The 22625-nt window shown below is 50.2% G+C and overlaps 1 protein-coding gene across 3 annotated transcripts in view; it reads right to left on the minus strand.

Annotated features, from left to right (window-relative positions):
* Dcdc2 (doublecortin domain containing 2) overlaps positions 1-22625 on the minus strand; it is a 168667-nt gene that overhangs the window by 26218 nt on the left and 119824 nt on the right. The window contains exon 8 of one of the 3 annotated variants that reach the window (XM_078020604.1): positions 20952-21538. The exons of the other annotated variants lie outside the window; for them this stretch is intronic. Within the exon in view, the coding sequence (XP_077876730.1) occupies positions 21276-21538 (263 nt within the window). The 3' untranslated portion in view covers positions 20952-21275. Of the gene's footprint in view, positions 1-20951; positions 21539-22625 lie in introns of those variants that run through there. 3 annotated transcript variants of the gene reach the window in all.

The raw sequence follows: 22625 nt of genomic DNA on the forward strand, positions 1-22625 counted from the left end.
GGCCAGGGAAGGTCTGGCTCCCCAGGCGCTCAGATGTTGAGCCACCTCCTTAGCAGCACAGAGCAAGAAATGAAGGTCAAGAAGGAATTCCAAGGACTAAGCAGAGACCAAACCCAGAAGAGCAGCCGGGAAGCTACCGTGCGGCAGGAGGGAGCCCACTCGGGTTTTGATTTTCACCAGGAAGGCTGTGCGAAATTACAGGTGGGCAGTTTTGATTGTTACAGAAAACATTTTAGAAAACAGAAATAAGCACCGTTCTGATCTCATGGTAACTGTCACTCATGTTTGACAACTCTCTCTCACTCACACACATGCACAGATAGAAAACCAGATCTTATTGCATATATGTCTTTTTTTACTTTAAAGTCAAATTGCATTTCCCATGCCATTAAATACTATTTGGAAACAATAAAATATGATGATACCATTTCACAATCAATAAAAAATACTGAATAATGAAAATGGAATTTTATTGATGCATAGGTTAAGTTTATGCAATTGGTTGATTGGTGGATATGTATTAAAACCTTCTAAATACTGTCCACTCGAGAAGCGTGGCAGGGCTGCTGCTCTTCAAGGGCTTAGATCTGGTGGGGAGACACAGACATGGCCGTTTCTCACTCAGCACCAGTTTGGACCCCTTTCCTGTCTTCCAACAGTGAGCAGGGTGCCTTATGCTCAATAATCCTTCATTCCAACATGAGACAAAAGACAGATTGCCGGGTTTAATCTCCTACTGGCACATGGATTCCCCTCCTGCCTGATGTCCTCTGTACCCTCACCTCCTCCCATACTCTGCCCAGTGTTTAACTTCCCCTCCCCTGCCGAACTCTGGCTTGGCACAAATCAGGAGCCACTTGTCAAAAGAAACTAACTTTATTTTTAGAACCACACAAGCCAAACAAAACAGCTCCTCAGGGAAAAACCCTCAGAGCCCAACTGCCACCACCGGCTTCCACAAGCCTCTCCTCACACCAACCTCACCACCTCCCACAATCCTCCTGCTCTTGAGGCCGATTGGCTGGGTCGTGTGGGCGGAGCCAAAGAAGTCCCCCAATGAGCAGCTCCGTGGAGGAGCCAATCAGCTAGATGTTGCTGGGGCCACTGTGAGCCAATCATCAGCTGGCAGTCTGAAGGGCAGGGAAACAGCCCAATGAACATCACCGCAGAGGAGCCAATCAGCTAGATGTTGCTGGGGCCACTGTGAGCCAATCATCAGCTGGCAGTCTGAAGCTTGCTGGCAGCTGGAAGTTTGCTGGGGCCCCTTTGGCTGTGGCTCTCAACACTCCCCAAAATAGCCCCTGAGCACACTGGCTTCCCAGCTCTGATACGACTAACTCATGTAACATCTCAGCCTCTTCCTCAATGCTCTTCAGCCCCGTGCCAAAGGGAACCTCCCCACACGTCACCATGTCTTACCCAGGATGCACCGTCCCACATCCCGGCCTGAAGGCCAGGACTCTCCAGCTCCATGGGCACCCCCCAACCACAGCTCACCACCCATCCTCATCACCTGGAGTAACCTCAGCCACTGCCCAAGTGAGAACCAAGGTGCACAGGGTCAGGAGCCACTGGCCCCTCATGCCCCCGGCCTGTGCCTTCACCACCTGCTCCCTGCATCTGCCCTGTCCTGGGGCAGCTGCCTGTCGGAGTCCTGCTCACTGCTTAAGATCCATGTCCTGTTTAAGATCCATGTCCACAAAGATCGCCTCCATCTGACCCCGAAGCCCCGAGCCAAAGAAGACCAGAGCTCTCTCCTGTGCTCACGTCTCCATCTCACAGATGGGTCCACGCTTAGTTTGATCAGTTTCTTTCCCTGACCCCCACCCCCACCTCCCGCTGGACCAACTTCTGTCTCTGTGAGTCCTGCCCCAGCACACCATCAGCCTCACCCCAGGTCCTGAGAAAATGTGGGTAAAGCTGAACTCACAGCATTATATAAGCCCTGCCGGGAAGGATCATTTATAACACAGTGTGGATGTCTATAAACTTCACCCATCGAAAGATCAGCGGGCCAAGGCGAAGGCTCAGAAGAAAATCAGGAAATTAAAATCATTTGACACAAAAGATTTGCTAAGAAAGCCAAACTTGGAAGGCAAAGAATTTGAATGCTATAATAAGAATAGGTTTCCTTTCTGTCAACGCCACAGGAAAACATAACTGAAGACACGCTCCATGGAGGACGTCAAAGAAGAAATATCGGAAATTCAAACACCTGCATGCAAGGAGAGACTCTGGGAGAAATTTGCCAAAGTGCGACATTTTTTTATAAAGGATGATGTCATTCAAACTTTTCAAGATCTTACCACTGTCCCTTCATGACTACCACTAGTTTCAATGTGAACTTGGCAACTTAAATCAAGATGGCAATGATTACGTGCAAGTATTATGTGGCCGCTGTCACAGCAGCCTTAGGCATCCTAGCCCCGTGAAGGGAGGTGCCACCCGCAGCAGAGGCATTGAGCCTCCCAGTGTACGCAGGGTAGTCGCTCAGGAAATTCACAAAAACAGCCTCCCAGCCCCCTCCAAACCAACATCGGCAGGCTACTGACGCTCACTGCCACAGACCCTTTTCTAGGTCACCTTTTAATAAGCATTAGCATAACTGATCATGAAATCATGTTTCAGTGCTAGCAGTCTTGCTTCCTCTAAAATTATTTGCACATAGTAAAATCAAAGGCAGAAGGCCTTACGTCATATGATAGCGAACTCCCCCTCCGAGGTAGGAAACTGGGTCCTCGGTGGGGAACACCCGGCGCCTGGCTGTCAGGAATCTCTCTCTCCCACACTTCCCACCCAGCACTCCACAGGGACTGCACATGCTGAAATCACCAGTGGCCGTTAATGACGATGCTCTTCAAGTTCCCACTCACTTGCTCCCTCAGCAGCTTTTAAAACAGGTGACATATCCCCCCCCTCCCCTCTCCAGTTCACCAGCATCACCAGCAGCTCCTTCCCAGTGTCTCGGGCCGGCCCAGCCTCCTCTGCCCAGCCCCTCAGTCTTGGGCCACCCAGGTTGCACCGGGGGTCTACCTCTCCACCTACACTCTGCATAGTGACCTCACCGAGACCACACTTTGGACGCCATCAATCTGCCGATGATTCTCTAGAAACCTCTTCATGGATCCCAAACACAAATCTCCATCTAGTCGACAGCACCTCACGCTGGAGGTCTCATAGGTGTGCACACTGGCCGACACGAATTCTGGCTCCCAACCTGGACTACTCACACCCCAGACTCCCCACCCCAGGGAGTGGCGCCACCACTCAATTCCTCATCTGGAAATTAGCCTCACCTCCTTTTTGCCCTTCTTCCCCATATCCATCCCGTGGTTGGGTCTTATCAATTCAGCCTTTAAAAATGTATGTCCCCGTCATTCATTTCTATCTCCACTACCAAGGTGTCCTGGTTGCCATCGTGTGGGGGTGGGCCGCAGCAACCTCTTAGATGAGTCTCTTCCTGAACCTGTCCTTCCTCTCGCTGTCCTGCATCCTCCAGACAACAGCCAAGTGACATTAACAGATGGTAAGTCACTGGACCTGTCCACAGCTCAGAGCTCTCCAGTGGACTCCTTTCCTCACATAACTTACAGATTTGAAACAGCCGGGACCCCAGTTCTCCCTAGAGTCTCCAGAGGAACACGGCCCGAGACACCTTGACTTGAGCCCCGTGAGGCCCATCTTGGAATTCTGACCTCCAGAACCACAGCGTATCTGTGTTGTTTTAAACCAACTAGTTTGTGATGATACGTTACAGCAGCAAGAAGAGACTAATACATCACACGTCTAAAAGCAATAGGTGGAGAGACTCTGAGGGCAGCAGTCACCACAGACTCCCTTTGTGACCCCAGCAGATGCCTGCTGGGTGGGGCCAGGCAACTCAATGCCTTCTCTCCTCCTGCCAGCGGGGCCGTGGTCAGAGAGCCGTCCTTGGAGCTCTGCCTTCTGTTTCCCTTCCCTGTCATTACTTCTCTCCCTCCCTCCCTACAAGGTGCAAAACACCAACACCACCCCCAGCACCCACAGGAGAAAAGGGATTAGATATTCGGAGTCTTCCCCTGCCCTAAACCTTGGTAATAAAAGCCATTCGCTGGTGCACTAAAGAGTGAGGACAGATTCGACACACCATGCTGCTCTCGTTCAATCACTACATGAAGGATCAAATTCCGTGCTTGGACGCACACTGCACCCAAATTCAGCGCTCATCTCCTCTCTCTGAATCGCGTGTAGACATCTTAGGGCATGTCACACAGGAAAGCAGTAACGAACACTCTAGTAAAAATAAAACGCTCCTCAATTATTTCTCACTTATCCCTTGTGAATTTTACTGCCGACACATGAGCAGAGCCTCCGAGGAAGGGAACTCACGCTGCTTCCTGTTGTGTGACAATGGGAACCCGCTCCCCACCACCACGGGCCCATCACGGGGCCTCCCTCCAGCTGCGGCCACTGGAATGAAGGCAACATCTGTCCCCGAGGAGGAGCCGTGTTGCAGCTGAACTTCCCGCTGGGCTTTACTGTCCTGGGTAGGAGAAGTTCGCCAACAGTGCTGAGGACGATCGGTGTTTAAGGCCAACCATCTTGCTCTCTCCCCAGAAGTATTATAAATATTTTAATACCTTTAGGGTTTAAAACTGATTGAAATTTTTTATTTTTAAATTTGTCCTAATGAGTTACACATGACAGTAGAATGCGTTTTGACACACTGTACACCGATGCAGCACGACTTCTCCCTCCACTGGCTGAACATGGTGCTGAGTCACACAGTAGTGTCGTCAGGCATGTACACAGGACAGTAACCTCCGACTCCTCCCATCAGCCTTCTCACCCCACACCCTCTCCCCTCCCTTCACTCCCCTCTCACAATCCAAAGTTCCTTTATTCTTCCCTACCTTCCCCCACTAAGGATCAGCATCCACTTATCAGAGAAAACATTCAACTTGGGGGGTTGGCTTATGTCGATTAGCATGATATTCTCCAGCCCCATTCGTTTACTTGCAAGTGCCATAATTTCATTCTTCTTTAAGGCTGAGTACTAATCCATTGTGTAGCTGTACCACAGTTCCTTTATCCATTCATCTGTTGAAGGGCCTCTGGGTTGGTTCCACAGTTTAGCTATTGTGAATTGTGCTGCTATGAACATTGACGTGGGTACATCACTGTAGTATGCTGATTTTAAGTCCTTTGGGTATAGACTGAGGAGTAGGAGAGCTGGGTCAAAGGTGGTTAAAAACTGATTGAAAGTTGACAGGAGGAATAAGAAGAAAAGGGACAGCGCGATGACCAGCTGTGACTACTGTATGGAAATCTGTGGCTGTCTGCTAACGGGAGCTCCGTGTGAAAGCCAGGAAGTCTGCGAGACCATAGTTATGTTCCTCTGGTGGACTACTAAGTCTATCTAATAAAAACGTTAAATCAAATTTAAAGCAAAATGTTAATTTTAAAAAGCAGCTCATGAAGCCCAGCAATTTACGGGGAGCAAGGAGTTTATGGCTTTGAATACATGAAATAGTGTTCTAAGAAAAAAAAACGTAGATCTATTCACAACGCGCTTGATGCTTCCCATGAATCACCAGAGGCAGAACTGAAATCAAGATTGGTAAGAAGGTGATGTAAAACAGGCCGTCACGGGCTGGGGCAGGGGCTCGGTGGTAGGGCACCTGCCTCCCACGTGTGAGGCACTGGGTCCGAGCCTCAGCACCACATAAAAAACAAATAAATAGAGACATTGTGTCCATCTACAACTAATATTTATATATGTCCTCCATTGGCCACAGGAGGATGTGACATTGAAGTCCTACGCTAGGTTCACAGCAGAGATGCTGTCATCACAAGGCGTGTGACACTGAGGCAGCTCCTAGCAGGTGGGAGAGGGAAGCCATCTGTGAGGCTCACCCCACAGCCCACAGCGAGGAAGGCAGGGAAGACGGGTGCAGCGCCCACCATCTCCTGGTGCAGGGAGATGAGCCAGGCTGCCTCCCATCCCGCTCAGGAGTGACGGGACACCCCCGCCTGGCCATCGCTGAAGGAGGGCGCACGGTCATGAGAAGATTCAAAACAAAGGACGGCCCGAGCTCTGAGCACGTCTGAGAACCCGTGGATTGTTAACTGCTGACCTCCACGTGTTTTTCTGTGCCCATAAGTTCACGTAGAAACTCTTCACAGGAACGAAAATATCATGCCATATTTTTCTTTAGCAATTTATGACATTTCATGAAAATCACTTTCTCGATACACTTAAATGGGCTGGGTTTTCATGGCTGCAGTTTGAAACATCTGGCTTCTTTCCATCCCCTGACTCCCACTCCAGGGTATTAAACATCTTCTGTGATGGAACTGATGTATAAATTTGACTATTAAATATTCGCACAGAATCGATTGTAACCACTACAGGTATTTTATCTTAACTTTAAATGGATATAACAAAATATTCTAAGTGTAGGTAGAAAGCAAAAGTAGGATTATTATCATCGATTTCCCCGGAATACAGATAATTTGGTTCTTATCTCTACATTTATATTTTATTCTTTTTAGATGTAGATGTTTTAGATTTTCATCAAAATCAGAAATACTCATAGTATAAAGATTAAAGCACGTATTTATAATATGTATAATTCATGCTTCTTGCTTTGTACCTTGATGAATTTTTGTACGGATCTGGAGTCTACATCAGATACGTGGGGCGGAGAATGATGAGTCCTTCTGGGGAGTTTCACATAAACCAACAAGTATACAAAGTGTCACATTCTCATTTCTAACCTCATAGCCTTATAAAAACTGAAACAGAAATTAGTTTTAATTCATCAGAATAATTGAATTGTTCCTCTTTCCACTCCGTGACTCGGAGTCAGGTTGTGAGTAGCCTAAAATCCATGATTCCTGTTCTCAATTCTGACTGGTCCAACCATCTGCAGATGGCCTCGCCTATTCCAGAGTGTGAGCCAGCCGAGCTTCACCACTCTATGCCCCAGAAAACGTGTCACGGCAAACAAGGGCAGCACTTGGTCGCAGTGGACACACATCGCGTGCTCTTAAATCCTGCCCCTTTCCTCCACGCTCTGTGCAAACGCTCAGCCCTGCGCGGGGCCCGTCTGTGGGGAGAGGAGCAGACACCGGCCGCGAGATGCTTGTTATCTGCTGGGGGTGTGAAATGGAGGAGTCCAGAGCACAGATCGCAAGTACCGCTCAGGCTACTGAGCACCCGGGGTGCAAGGGAGGTGACGGGAAGATGGGGGAGTCACAGGCAGCCTGTGGAGAAGCTGCAGTGGGAAGAGCGGGATTGGCCCCCGAGGAGCAGGAGCAGGCACTCTGGACAGAAGGCGCAGCGGGTGCAAGGAGCCTCCGCGCAGGGCTCCAGGGACGGCAGGCTGGTGGCACGGCTGCAGCCAGGCTGCAGGGCAGAGGAGTGGCCGGGCATGAGGCTGGCAGGCGGGGAGGGGACCGACTCAGAAAGCCTTATGTGGTGTGACCAGGGATCAGAATGGCCATGAAGAGGATGAAGAGCAACCGCAGGTCTCCATGCAGGGCGTGGGGCCCACGGGAGCATCCCGGGTCAGGGCTTCTCAGACAGAGTGGGGACGCGGCAGGCTGTGCTGGGGCGGGAGACACTGAGGCCTGACCATGGCTCCCTGGAAGACAGTGCAGGGGAAGCCACCAAGTCGGCAGGAGGGGGCCAGGAAAGAAGGCCTGGATGTGACGGGAAGCCACACAGGTCAGCGTGGAAGTGGGAGGACAGCGAAGCTGGTAACCGAGAGGCAAAGGGGTGGACTGGGAAAGAAGCTCACAGGCCAGGTGAGCAGCTCCACAGCCCAGGAGTCTGACTGCAGCCCAGCCCTGGTGGGGTGCCCCGGGTCCTGCAAGAAGGAGCAAGAGACGCAGAGAGGTTGCACTGACAGGGCTCCCTGACAGCGCGGATGTGGCAGGTGAAAGGGGAGAAGAGCTGAAGAAAGCTTCTAAGAGCCCTGGCGTGGTGTCCACGGGGCTGGTCGTGCTATTTACCAGGATGGGGCAGGCAAGGGAAGGAAGGGAGTTCAGAAGGTGAGTCCTGACGTTACATACAGATGCTCCTCGACGTATCGATGGGCCACGTTCCAATAAGCCCGCCCCAAGGTGGATACATTGCAAACTGACCATGTGTGCAACACACACAACCTGCCCAACGTCACTGCTCGGCAGGGCAGCACTGGGAGCATCTGTTATGCTCCTGGTGGACATGGGGCTGACTGGGAGCTACGGTTCACTGCCACTGCCCAGCAACACAAGCATAGACTGTGATGGTAATCTGAATTGCCAATGTCACTGGATGAGGAGAAGCCTAAAGTTCGGAGACTTTGGATATGTCACTGTTTCAGAATGAATGACATGTGACACGGCAAGCTGAGGGGCAGGCCCACTCTAGATGTGAGCTGTGCTCTCCAACATGGTGGGAGCTTGGATGGAGCAAAAAGATGGAAGAACAAGGAAGCAGGAGCAGATGCAAGATCAACTCTCCTTGAGCAAGGCCCTCGATTCTGTTGCAATCCCCCGAGGGCATCAGACTCCAGCTCCGTTCTGCTTCCAAAGCAGACTCTGTCTAGCACTCTCCAGGGCGTTTCTATGCCTTGGATCCCAGGCTGGGGCTCCATCATGGATTCCTCTTGTTGTGAGGCTCCAGCTCCTTAGACTGAGCAGCTACTGGTTCCTCCAGCTGCCCAGCCTGCCGTCAGCCACCATGGGACCACCCAGTCTCCATTCATTTTAGCCCATCTAACAAATCCCCTTTTTATAATCACGCTTACATAAATATCCTCTAGAGAACCTGAACGAACAGGATGACCCCACTGCATATTGCAAGAGATAAAAATTAAAATTCTGAAGTTCGATTTCCACTGAACACCTATCATCTTCACACCAGTGTAAAGTCAAAAATTATAACTGAACCATCATTAGCCTGGGACAGTCTGTATTGGTTTGAGTTCCCTGTGAAGCATCCGGATAGAAACAGCCAGTAAATGGCTGGAAACATAAGTCTATCTAGATAAAGTTCTAAGATAAGGCTACAGATTGGGAACTGCCAAATACAGTTGGAAGATAGAGCCAAGTGAGTGGGATGAGAACAGAAGATGGCTGGGGACTGGATAATAGACAATAACACCCGAGGATTGGGCAGAGGAGAAATCCACAAAGACTGAGAAGAAAGAGCACAAGGTCAGTGGGGGAGAGTGTGGACGGCCACAGGATCCCTGGGAAAAACAACAGAGGAGAAACGGCACTAAAATGTCCTCTGGCTTTGGTGCCCCAAAGACGTGGCCACCAAGAGAGAACAGCTCCAGTAGAGAGTGGGAATCTGGCCGTATTTGGATGTGCTATGGACAGGAGGTGAGGACTGGCTGATAAACGTTCCCCAAGATGGCAGCTATGAGCAGAAAGGCCAGGCCCTGCCACCCACCTCAGGGGCCTGAGGCCATAGAGGCAGAAAGTCGTGAAAGGGTTTGTCAAAGCCCATGTGTCGGCTCCCACCTCCAGGGAGTTCGTCATAGATGACAGCACCGTCCAGCTGATGCCAACCTGTGGCCCTAACGCACAAGCATGTCTCACGAAATCCAGACGTCCTCAGAAACCAAACGTTGCCATCCACCCACGGCCAAGGGAAACGAAGACAGTCCAGCTCAAGAACATAAATGAAACCAGGGCTGTCCAGGTGTCCACTGGAGTTTCAGACTTAGCTAGAAAACTGCCATGAATTTCAACACAGTGGTCCACTGTGGCCGGCAGGAGCAGAGGGCAGGTGAAACAGAGAGAGCAACCTACAGGCCGGTCCCCAATCCAGGCCACAGGCATCTTCCAGCTGACCTCTGAGGGAAGGCTTTCTACTTAGGAAGGTTGTGGGTTGGTTCTCATTTCCAATAGAGAAATGAAAGACTCCTTTGCTTCAGAACACTACTAAGAATCTATACAAAGAATCTAAAAAAAAGAAGAAGCTGAAGAGAAACAAGGGTAATAAAAGTACAAACTCTATCTGCAATCGATAGACTCAAAGTAGAAGATTGAAATTGTTCTCTTAAAAAGCTTTTCAAATTATGCAGACATTCACCTAAGGAATTAAAAACCCAGCTCAAATATAAATATAAAATGAGATGAATATGTGTGGTCCACTAGTTAGTTATTACTATCAATTATTACTGAATTGTGGCTTTTAATAATCTAAGGCTTCAGCATTTACTTTCAAACTATTATCAATAGTACATTTCAAGCGGTGCATTTCACGCCAGTACGGCTGTAAGAACAGACGGGAGACCACTTTCAAGTCTTCTCTACTTCTGAGACAGGTACTAGTGTGAACTGTGCCCCCCACAAGGCAAAGTGACTTCCAGGGAAAATATGCAAATCGGTGCACATCAGTGCCCCAGAGCCAAGGGCCTACGTTCCTCCACTGCAGTTGGCACAGGTGACACTCCTGAATCGTCCGTAAGTCTGAGTGAAGTGTGTCTAACCTGTTTCAGCATCTCTCAGATTAGCATGCTTCTACTTGCTTTAGACGATCAGAGTAAGATCTCTCCAAATCTGAGCATTTCAGGTCTTTATAGAGCAGCCTCAGTAACTTTTTAAGAAAATGATAAGGTTTTATTAGAGCTGATGCCTTGCTAAAGACATCATTTAGATTTGACTGGTGGTTAATCTTCCATCTTAACGTGAAGTAGAGGTTACAATGTCCCCAGGTCAGCATATCTTGAGTGTACTTCAAGCCTATAATCCAAGCAACTCACATCGATAAACAGATAAAAACAAATTTTCCCATAAGAAATTTTTCTCGTCGATATCTACCATGTTCCAAATTGTATTTAAAATAGCCTGAGCCGAGTTCATTTTTAAAAGAAATTCTGTTGGATGCGGTAAGCACAGAATGCCCATGCGTAAGCAATAGAAACGGTCACACAAAATGTCAGATCCGTGACGGAAGAAAGAGGGCAAGAGCCTTAACTAAGGACAGGAAGTTTACAAATGAGCCGCCCAGTAGTAATGCTCCTTGGGAACCCAGCAAGGGCGAAAGTTCAAACCCAGTGAAACCAGTCAGCCAGCGATTCCTCACGCGGAGCTGGCGCTGTGGCCAAGGCTCTTGACCCAGCAGCCAGCAGATTCCAGGCGCTCCTCAGCAGTGTGACTTAGGGGTTTGCCTGGGTCTGCGACAAAATGCATGCATGTCACACCTTAGGAAAGACGGGGGACGGTCGTCCCTCCCATCTCAGCCGGCAGCTGGAGTTCTTCAGGTTCCAATTTCATTCCAGAAGAATAATTCTGGCTTGTTCAGTTTGGGAATGGCATCTCCCAAATACTCTTGCTTCTTTCTTTACCGATAATTGAGAAATAAACTTCTTTCCATCTTGGCAGGAGAAGAAGTATAACAATTTTTCAATGGGTTTTTTTTTTTTTACTAAACTATATTTTTTCATATTTTCACTGTACTAAGTGTAGCATGAATTAATTTTCATCTGGTGACTATCTATACTTCATGGTACAATAAAACATAAATATGGGTAAACCTAAGAAATAAGCTATTTTAGAATAAGTGGAAATGCTGGTATACCAAGAAACATTGTTTTCTTCAGCACTGATCTAGAACTAAATGCAAATTAATTAATAATAACAATATTCATGAGGCGGAAGGTTAGCTAACATTCACTGGAGGCTCATTGTACGGTAAACATCATTCTAAGTAAGTCACATGTGTTAACTCATCTAATGCCCATATTCAGGCTGGCTGTAAGTTATAGAGAAGAGGCAAATTCAAAAATTAAAACTGGAAGCAGCCAGACTGGGGTGTGGTGGTAGGGCATGTGGAGGCAGGAGGGGTAGGACCGAACACACGGCGGGGAAACAAATGAGAAGAAAAAGAGAGAGAACATTCTTTAAAATAAATCAAATTTTAGGGCCACATAAGAAACTAAATGCTGGAGGAACAAAAGAGAACAGAAGGGTGTCAATTTTACAAGTGTGGCAACTTGGGCAGAGAGCACAAGACACGTGCTTAAGGCTGGTGTGCGCCTTCAGGGGCTGGAGGGAGAGCGTCTCCTCTTCTTTTGCTTAAATGGCCAGAGGTAGAGGACTTTACCTGTATGCTTAAAAAATAAAATAGATTTCTTATTGCATCTTCTAACCATCTTAGGATCATTTTCCTTCCAGATAAAGTAAAACTATATTTTTCCTGACCTGGAGTCTAGCTGTTGGAATGTTTCCATTAAAGGCACATGAGCCAAAATAACCACAGGTCTAACACCTGATCCATCAGAAACCCTGGTGGAGATGAAAACGTTAACGGGGGATACCCGTGTCACATGCACAGTGCACAGGACGAAAGCATCCACCACAATTCCGTTCTGAGCTCACAGTGAAAAGCAAGAGGTTTAACTTCAAGGTGATGAATTCCAAAAAAAACCCATCAGTCTTCCTTAGATAGTCCTAAGCTCATACACATATTCTTTCGCACTGAAAGAAGAGCTAAAAATAAGGGGGGGGGATCACAAGTTGAGCTGTCAACATAACTGTACGTAACTGTACATAAGATAAACTGGAACACCAAATAAAATCAATCAAAAAATTGAATAACTGCATACACAACAAAGTTACCAAGTGCTATCAAAATCAAGCTCATTTTTATTTTCAATCATGTTTGCTTATTTGGATATAGTTTCTCTTTTTTGAACAAAACCTTAACTTTGATTTTTAAAAAAAAGACTAATTAAAGCATATATATGTTCATCTGGGCATGTATGTATAAAAAATGACTTTCTCCTTTTCAAAAGTAGTGGCCAAATGAATTTAGCACACATTAATGAATTCCACAGCTGGGTTTAAAGGGAGTCTGGCAAACCTCTATCAGACAACTTCTGGGGAGAAAGCTTTTAAGTAAAGAGGGAGCTCGTAGTACCACTGAGACTGTGTCTCACTGAATGGGCTTCAGTATGAATCCAGTTCTAAGAATATTCACACAGCCCCAGTGTTACATCTGAACATACCACATGGTGTTCTTAGGTGCATCTGAAGCGGAACATTTCATGAATAGATGCAGAAACCACATGCAATGGTCTCACATGGTCACATGGGGCACAGAACCTTGGCATTTCAGCTCACATGTGAGCAGGGCAGAGGCAATCACAAAAGAGCCCCAAGGCCCCTCTCGAAACAGCACCGGAGCCCCTTTTTCTGTGCAAGTGTCAAGCACCCTGTCCCACTTTTCCCCAACTTATCCACTGTATGAGGCCAGGTAGGCTGCAGCAGTTGTACCTGAACTTTGGAAAGGCCTTTGAATCATCAGAGATAATGGTGCATGCCGGCAACCAGTAACAGGCTACATGCATAAATGACAGACAATCCCCCAAAGAAATTTCTACATTAAATAAACAATCCACATAAATGTTGTGCACATCTGATTTACTTCTCTGAATTTATTAGCTTATAAAAATAAGACATAAATCGCATTGCACAGAGATTGTGCCAAATAGGCTCTTTATAAATTATCTTGTGTCTGAGGATTTGCAGCTAGTGATAGTTGCCATACTTGTCTGTGTAACCACCAAAATGGCACTTGCAAAGAAAAAGCAAAATTGTCACGGGGAGAGAATGGTCACAACTAATACTCACTTGAAAGGCCTCAAGAGTGAAAACTCTCTTGACCTCAATGTACTGGGTTTCTCACCAACAGGAAATAAAAGTCCTTTTTTAAATGCATTAACAGAGCTTATGTCATCTTGACTTTCCTCTTAATGCAGAGGACTGAGGTGACGTGGATCATCTGCAGATGCCCACTGAGCACACAGATTCTCACCAACCCTCTCAGAAAGACAGAGAGATCCAGAAGGTTTCTCCCCGACAGACAGGGGCCGAGCGGAGCTGGCATCTCAGGTTCAGGGCTCTCTACCTGCCCTCATGCAGCACGTTCACTGGTTCCTGCACTCTTTCATCCCTGGCTCCAATCTGTACGACCTCTGCAGCTGCTCCTTGGGTGCTCGGGAGGACGCAGAGAATAAGACATGCTTGCTTTGTAGGTCCCCAGCGCTGGAGTGGACATCCGTCTGAGGTCCTAGGGGGCCCAGGGATAGAGACTCTGGACACCCGCGGAGAAGAGGGAGGGAGAGAGAGCAGCCCACATCAGGGCCGCGGCTGCACAGCCCGCTTGGTCAGCCAGCCTAGAACAAGGAGGCACGCCTTCCCCTGAAGTGGGCAGAGGGGTCAGGAGACGCAAGGCTGGAGGGGGGAAGGAGCTTTCTAAACCAACGAGGGATGCCGCTCCTAAACCAGGGGAGGCCTGGCACGGCCTGATTACAGAGAAGGGACAAGCCGAGATCGTTCTAGAGAGACGGTCCTGGGATCGGAGCTGCACTGGGAAGCGTGGGAGGTCGCAGAGCCCGGAGGGCAGGGCCGGCCACTAGCCTGAGAAGAGCAACCTGAGCGCGGGAGGTTGAAGGAGAGGCAGAATGACCAGGGACCACGGAGAGGCCGGGAAGGCAGAGCGGGAGAAGTGGCGGGAGCCGAAGAGGACGGCACAGCCACACTTCCAAGTGCTGGCTCCACCAGGTCTCAGCACCGGTCACTCAGTCACTACCGGAGGCTCCGAGAGTGGTAACAGCAAGCTAGTGTCACCTTGTTTTATAACAGGAAACAGAGGCAGAGATCACTTAGGCACCTTGTCCAAGATTACGTGAGTGTGAGGAGAGACAGTTCACCTGGGGCAAAGAGGCCCAGGAGATGACGCTGGCCTAGGGCAGCCTTGGCCAGCTCGTTGTCATTGGAAAGCTGAGAAGATAAGCCCAAGTGCTGAAGAGGGACTCCAAGGAGCCCAGTAAGGTGCTCAGGTGACAGCTGTGGGTGACCCGAGTCTGCTCGGCTTTCTTTAGCCAAAGTATTTGGCAGTGTGTGTGTATGTGTGAGTGTGTGAGCACAGGCACAAAGGGTGCAATGTGGTGTTGGTGCAAGGCCTGTGTGTGTGTGAGCACAGGCAGGAGGGATACAATGTGGTGTGTGTTGGTGCAAGACCTGTGTGGTGTGTGAGCACAGGCATGAGGGGAGCAATATGGTGTGTGTTGGTGCAAGACCTGTGTGGTGTGTGAGCACAGGCTTGAGGGGAGCAATGTGGTGTGTGTTGGTGCAAGGCTTGTGTGTGAGAGTGTGTGAGCACAGGTGTGTGTTGGTGCGAGGCCTGGTGAGCCTCGAGTGTCATCCCAGGATGATGGAGAGCCACAGTGAGGGGGACCCTCTGTGCCCAGGAGCTCAGGCCTGTCGGCTCAAGCTTCAGCTCTCCCTCTGCAACCCGCACACCCCATCTGCCTCTGGGTTCTAGCTTGTCCCAGCCGGACGTAAAGACTGACCACTCATCTGCTCAGCAGCTGGGGGAGGGCACTTCTTATCCATCTTCATAGCCTCAGCATCCAACAGACTCACGAAATCCACCATTAAAAAGGGAAACATCTGGAGCACGTAGGTGAGTGTGTGGCAGTGTTTGCACTACAGGAAAACGCCACTGGCAGCCAGGTAGGAGACGGCGTGGAGAGCAAGGTGAAGCACACTTTTTTAAGTCAAAAGCTCCATTTTATGCTCAGGCCTCTTCCCCCAGTTTGGGGGTCGCTCCCACATGCAGCTTACTGGGTCTGTGCCCCGGGAAAGCTGTGGCAATCGAGAGATGCAAAGGGCTCCGGATGCTTTTTTATTTAATTTAAAAAATGAAGCTGTTTGTACCATTTCAGTTTGATAGTCAAAGGTAATTAAGATGTCGGTGAGTAATTTCTGAGCATCTGCAACATGTTGAACAACTTATCAGGTGTGATTGACCCAGAACAGATAGTAGACACAAATAGACAAACAAGTCAGTCCCTGACCAGAAAACCATGCAGTCTAACCAGATGAACACACACACACACACACACACACACACACACACACACGTGCCTACGTGCGTGCATGTCACGTCTGTATAGACATATAAATACCTGTGAAGTTGCAAAAAAAAAGTTCACAAAGGAGCCCTGAATCTGAATACTGACATATGACTATTAATCAACCATACTGACCGTACTAACTGGCCGTCCTTCACCCCAGCACCAACACCAGTCAGCCGATGGTTTAGCTCTTCATTTCACTGGTGCAAAGTTTCTAACGTGGCAGACCCGAGAGTCATCTGTACTCTAGGCACTTCATAAAGAGAGCCTTAGGAAGTTTGGGCCCTGTGACTGCACAAACACAAACATTCAGGCACAGACATGGCTCTGAGACTATGCTCCTTGGAGGTCCAAAACTCCTTTTAGTTTTCTAGTTTGGTTACCCATTCAAACTAAACGAATGTTCAAAAGAAAAAGAAGACAGAGAAGAAAAAAAGAAAGAAACCCTGGTGATTGCCTTCTTGCTTTAAAACCACATGCTCCCACTAATACCAACGCAGTAGGAACAGTCCGCACAGTACTCCGAGTCGTGACGGCACGCTGCCCACACCAGGTGAGCAGGGCGCACCCCCAGGGCTGACTCCTGCCACAGGCTTTCTCTTGCTTACATCCCAGCAAATTAGCCAATAAGCACACTTTGCCGCTTGGGCAGATGGCAGTGTAAACAGACAGGAAGAGTGTAAACAGGTTACTTGCCCACAGTAGATTTGTACTCACTGATACTCACACACCCACCCCATCAATCCAATACTGAACCACATTCAGGACACCAAGATGAACAATGCCAAAGTCGTGGTCTGAAGTCATGTTCACCATCAATAGCTTCTTCTGTAATAGAGGCGAGAGGGCAGGCGTGTACAAAGGGTAAAGTCACCCTAAGTAGTCTGAGCTTTCTGACTCAGGGCTCAGGGAGGATTTCACAGAGAAACAAATCTCAGCAGACTTTTGTGAGGTTTGCACAAGCCCCGAGGCTGGGCCTCCCCTGTGTGTGCGCAGTGAAGATGCAGCAGACCCAGAGGCACTCGCTACTCAAGAGACAGGCCCCACTCTGGGGACCAATCAGAGAGGGTCAGGACCATACTTGTGTTTCAGAACAGGAATTTGTGACAAAGTCAAAAACAAATGAAAGGAATCCAGGATTCCCAGACACTCAGAGGCTGAGGCAGAAAGAAGGATCGCAAGTTTGAGGCCAGCCTGGTGACTGAGCAAGACCCTGTCTAGAAATAAAAAAATTAAAAGGGCTGGACTGTGGCTCAGTGACCGAGCACCCCTGGATGAAGGGAACAAGAAGGGAGCAGAGCACCGAGCAGCCCTGCTCACAGGAAGAGCACGTGACGGAGGCAACGCAGCGCAGTCAGGCAGACACCCATCACCGAGAGCCATGGAAATGGCCCAGAGGGGTCCCCTGGGATGCAGCCAAGGTGAGGCTGAGGTCTCTCACTGAGGCACTGGGGCCAGAATACACAAGGAAGACGTCCTTGGGAAGGGTCCAGGGAGAACCAGTCTGAGGTAGAGTGCCTTAAACTTGAAACTTCTGCGACATCAGGTCACAGATGCAAGAGGCAGCTGGGCTGTCAGACGGGGGTCCCGGCAGGTCCATGGCAGGAGACGCAGGAGGAGGAAGAGCCCACCGTGTAACCAAGGCAGGAGAATGAGCCCGGCCTGTCTCCCCTGCCCGAGAAGCAACAGGAAAGTATCAGGAAAGGCAGCAGACAGGGCCACCTCGGAAGCCCAGGGAGGGCACCGGAGAGGACGGCAGGGTGCCCACCAAGTACCAGTATCCCGCCCTGGCCGCCTTTCTGGAAGCGGCTGTTTGGTGACTCAGTAGGTGGAAGTGACAGGCCGAGATCAGTGGTGGGGACCACTTCCCAGGGAACCAGCTCCCTCTGGGCTCTGCTGCATCCACAACGGAACCGAGAAATGGAGGTGCGGGGCGTGTGGGTAGGAACAGGAGATGCACGCAAGGCACTGGAGGAACAGGGGAGGAGCCAGGTCTAGGTGAGCAGGGCAGGGCCTGGGATGTGCTGGGGAGCCATGGGAGGTGACACGGGAGACGCTGCTGCGGGGCCTTCAGAGGTGGGCAGGCAGGGGCCGTCGAGGCAGGTAGGCAAGTGAGGCCCACGGGTGGCGTCTGTCAGGAGCCCCTGCTCCGCCTTGTGACGGCCCCACCAGCCCCGGTTATTCTTGGCAGCTCTGACCCTCTGGCTCCTCCCCTAAAGATGGGCTGGGTGTGACTGGAATGGCAGACAGCCTACTGGCTTTGCCACCGCACGGGCCGCAGATGACACCTGCAGCCCAGTTCCTCAGCTGCCCACGCTGCCCAGCGTCCGCCGTCCCTGCACCCTAATCTGTCTGGCAGACAGGAGGGCACATGTCAGAGATGCCCAGGGCTTACCTCTCAGGACCTCTGTTAACCTGAGTTAACCTGGCGTAGGTAGGAAGAGATGAAGCACCTGGACACTCTCCTGCTCACGCAGTGATTCTCAGACCCGCCAGCTGTATCTTAAAAGAACCACCATATCACCCAGCTACCCCAGGCCTCGGTGTTGATCCTAAAGGACTGAAAGCAGCAAACTGCGGCGACAGAGCCTCATCAATGAATACAGCCGCACAGTTCACAATAGCCCAATAGCGGAACCAGCCCTGTGCCTGACCACAGACGAATACAGAAGATGTGGTAGATATGCACAGTGGACTCTTACTCAGTCACGGAGAAAAATGGCATCGTGGCAGGTGCTGCTCAACGGGTGGAGCTGCAGAGCACCGTGCTAAGTGAAATAAGCCAGACTCAAAAATCAAGGGCGAATGTTTTCCCTCAAATGCAGAAGCTGCAGCTAAGTAAGGGGGAGGGGGAGCAGGATCCAAGAAAACAGAACGGAGGAAAGGGAGAGGGGGAGGGAGGGGTAAACTGAGCCCCGTGCCACACATACACGTGAATGCACCCCTGGGCTTTAGCTTTGAGTACATCTATACAGCACTAATGTTAAAAACTGAATTAAGAGGAAGACGAGCAGAGCGGAGGAAGGGTTCGGGAGGTGGGGGGAGAGAGGGGAGGTGCTGGGGAGGGGAGGGGAGCAAACCATACTCCATGCACATGTGACGATGTCAAAATGAGCCCACTATCACGTATGACCATAATGCACTAATGCAAACACTCAGAATTGTCTGCCACGGCCCCTCCCTTCCCTCCTGCAGTCTGTGCGAAAACACCCTGTTCTACTTCCCAGGTGGGGGATGGCGAGCACCGGTGAGCTTCCCTGGCAATTCCTACTGAACACACCTAGTGGTAGTCGATGTGCAAACTCTGTCTTTTCAATAACAGAACCCCCAGGGGGAGAGAGGGCTTTGGCGCTTCTTCCGCAATTAGGTAGAAACCAGTCCTGGCTCCTCTTTGGAATCTGGAGGGCTCTTCCTACGACCCACAGGAGCAGAAGGTCACAGCGAATTTGAAGAAATGTCTGCACCAAACTTGGAGAAATTTACACACTGGCTTTTTAAATGAAGGCATTTTTACAGCATTAATTGGAGATTTTAAGCAGCAGGCGGTGGGGTTTCATTTTATTCTGTAAGGAAAAGTCTCACAGTTGTCAAATGGCCTGGGTGAAAGCAAATTATTGTGGGTTTTTTCCCCCGAGCCCTCCGGGATGAGGTGCTGGCTCCCTGCCGTGTAATGGTCTCCTTTTGCCATGTCAATGTGGGATCAATCTAGTTTTAAACAGAAAGATCTTTCTAATGCGTTTTTGTTATTTTTCAAGCTGTGATGCAGCTGATAGGAGTCCTTGTAAAATGTGAATTACAGGGAATTCATATTTATAAGCTCCTGCAAGTAATTTTGGAGCACTGACTTTTTAGCATCTGCTAATGAGGGATTCCAAGAGCACCGAGCGCTAGCTTTCAATGTCCACGCCTCCCCCTACCCAGGCTCTGGGGGTGATCTCAGGCCTTGAGGCCTCCTGGCTCAGGGCTCCAGTGAGCGGTGGCCAGTGGCCAGAGGAGGGACGGTGGCAGCGGAGGAGGGAGGAGCATGGACCATGACCTCCTGAGAGCACTCTGCGCCCCCAGCCTCAGTGGCCCTACGTGGCCACCGCCAGGGTCGGCAACCAAAGCCGTCTATGGTGCTCTGTGGTTCTGGTTTTGGCCTTTGATTTTCCCTCAAAGGATACTGGAAATCGCACACTGCCGCGTAAACATGCAGGAGAAACTTGCAGACGGGTTTTCCTTGCTCTTTCCATATGGATTTCCGTCACCACAAACCTGCCTCACGGCTCTGCAGGCCTGAGGCTGAAAGGCACCCACCGGGCTCAGCTCAGCCTGGCTGGGCTGTGCTCCCTCTGGCGCCCAGGGAAAGAGGCATCCTCCTGTCTTCTCCAGCGTCCAGCAGCCATCCCTGTGCCCTGGCCCCTGCCCCTTCCATCTTCTCAGCCAGCAACTGCTGCCGAGTCCTGTGAGCCCCGCGCAGTGACTTTCACAAATCTTCTCTCTGGTTCTGACTCTTCTGCCTCCCTGCTCACGTTTCAAGGGCCCCTAGGTTCCGTTGGCTCCACCAAAGTACTTCAGAGTCACCTCCCTGTTCAAGGTCAGTGATTCACAAGTCTTAACTCTTTCTTGCCATCCTGGGTTGGACGCGGATCTTTGGGGATCGTGATTCTGTCTACCAGGTTCCCAATTAAATCTTTTGGAAAAAAAAAACATGCAAGATAGTTTCCTAGTCCCCCTCATCCTCAGGGATATGTTCCAAGTCCCCTGTGCATGCCTGAAACTTCAGAGAGTACCAAACTCTCTCTCTCTCTCTCTCTCTCTCTCTCTCTCTCTCTCTCTCTCTCTCTCTCTCTCTCTATTAGGCTTTTTCCCATACCTACACACAGTGCAGCCTGGGAATGCTGGACAGAGGGAGGCTTCGATTTAAAACTTAGACATTGCTTATTTCTGGAATTTTCCATCTAATATGTTCAAACACAGTTGGCTCTGGGTAACTGAAACTGTGGAAAGTGAAACCACAGATAAGGGGTGCCGCAGTCTGGATGGGCACAAATCATGAGCCACTGAAGCAGGAACAAACTTTATTTCTGAACTCCACCAGCACACTCCACACACGCTCCCTGGGAATTCTCCAGAACCGGAAATCCCTCCTCCGGCACTTCCCCAACCAATGGGAACTCTCCGGGAATCCCCACGAGAGCTCCAAAGTAGCAGGCCGAGTCGAACAGACGGCAGGGGTCTAATATACACAGCTTAACATGACCATTATCATCTCAATGGCTTGCTGGTGTGACCTCTCCACCACTCCGTTCTGGCAAAAATGCCATGCGTCATTAGGACTCGGCTATGGCTCTCAGCAAAGGGGGGTGGCGGGCTGCCAGAGACAATTTAAGAGTAAGTCAGCTCATCAAAGAGGAGAGCAGCTGAGTCTACGGGAGCTGTCCCTTCAGAACACTCAAATTCTAATATGATTGTTTTTTCATCCCAGACATTTATGACCACGCCTTCATGCATCCTGGGGGTGCGTTTTAAGAGTTTCATGTGACCGGGTGCCATGGCACATCTGGAGGTCCCAGCTACTTCAGAGGCTGAGGCAGGAGGCCCGCTGGAGCTCAGGAGTTGGAGGCCAGCCTGGGCAACACAGCAAGACTCTGTCCCAAAAAAGAAAAATGAGAAGAAAATGCTTCGTGCTTACGTTATTTGATAGCTGTGTCTTTCCCAAACAATCAACCACAACCACATTGAGGCCACATCCGCACTCTGTGACGAACCTCAGGACGGCACATCACTCAGCCAACTCCCTGCTGGCGGCCCCCAGCCCCACCCTTTCCTCTCCAAGCGGCTGGTTGGCCATGGACTCCACTGACCCCATGCAGGCTGCGGCTTGAACCGCGCTCCCGCGCCTCCCTGCTTTCTGGAATCAGAACCTCGGAAAGCCGGAAGCAAGTGGCCCTGCGAGAGTTTTCCATGGGGTCTTACAGTTGGGAACACTCAAGGGTTTTGTTAGTTTTTCATGAATTCGACAACATTTATGGAGCACCTACTATGCGCCAGGTGCTGCCCAAGCCTGAGAACGCAGATGTGAACACTGGCAAGAGCCACCGGCCCCAGGGAGCTCCCATTGGTGGGGGAGCGGCGCTGCGGAGAGAGAGAACATCCCAGTCAACAAGAACGTCACAGCCTCAGGGTGCCATGATTTTGAAGAGGGATGACTGTCAATTGGGCAGCAGGGCAGGCCTCACGGAGAAGAGCCTTTAAATAAAGACGCCAGTACCTGGGGGGGGCTTCCAGGCAGAGGGAGCGGCCAGTGCCAAGGCCCTGAGGTGGGGACGGATAAAGGCCAGGTTGCTCAGGAAGGTACAGCGTGAGTCCACTTGAACCCACGGAACCAGAGTCCCGTCTTTTGAGGAACTCTCCTCTACCATCACTTCCATTCTTTACCTTAAGGCTCTGTCAAGCCCATTTTTAAAATTACCAAATGGTTTGTATAGGCCAGGCTCCATCCAGTGCTGGTGGGGCAGCACCGGAGTCCTAGGAGGAACTGGGAGCGGTCACTGCCCAGGGCAAGCACGCCCAGGAACCCAGCTTAGGTGGCACACACGCTGTGCCCAAACCAGGACTCGCCCTGTCTGCCCAGCTCCACTGACCCAATCGCAGGCTGCTTCCCAGCCCCCTGCCCAGCTCCACCACCCACCCACAGGCCGGCTTCCCAGCCCCACGCCGTCAGGCCTCGCTGTA

The sequence above is a fragment of the Ictidomys tridecemlineatus genome, chromosome 8, assembly GCF_052094955.1.
Source record: "Ictidomys tridecemlineatus isolate mIctTri1 chromosome 8, mIctTri1.hap1, whole genome shotgun sequence".
Classification (NCBI taxonomy): Eukaryota; Metazoa; Chordata; class Mammalia; order Rodentia; family Sciuridae; genus Ictidomys; species Ictidomys tridecemlineatus.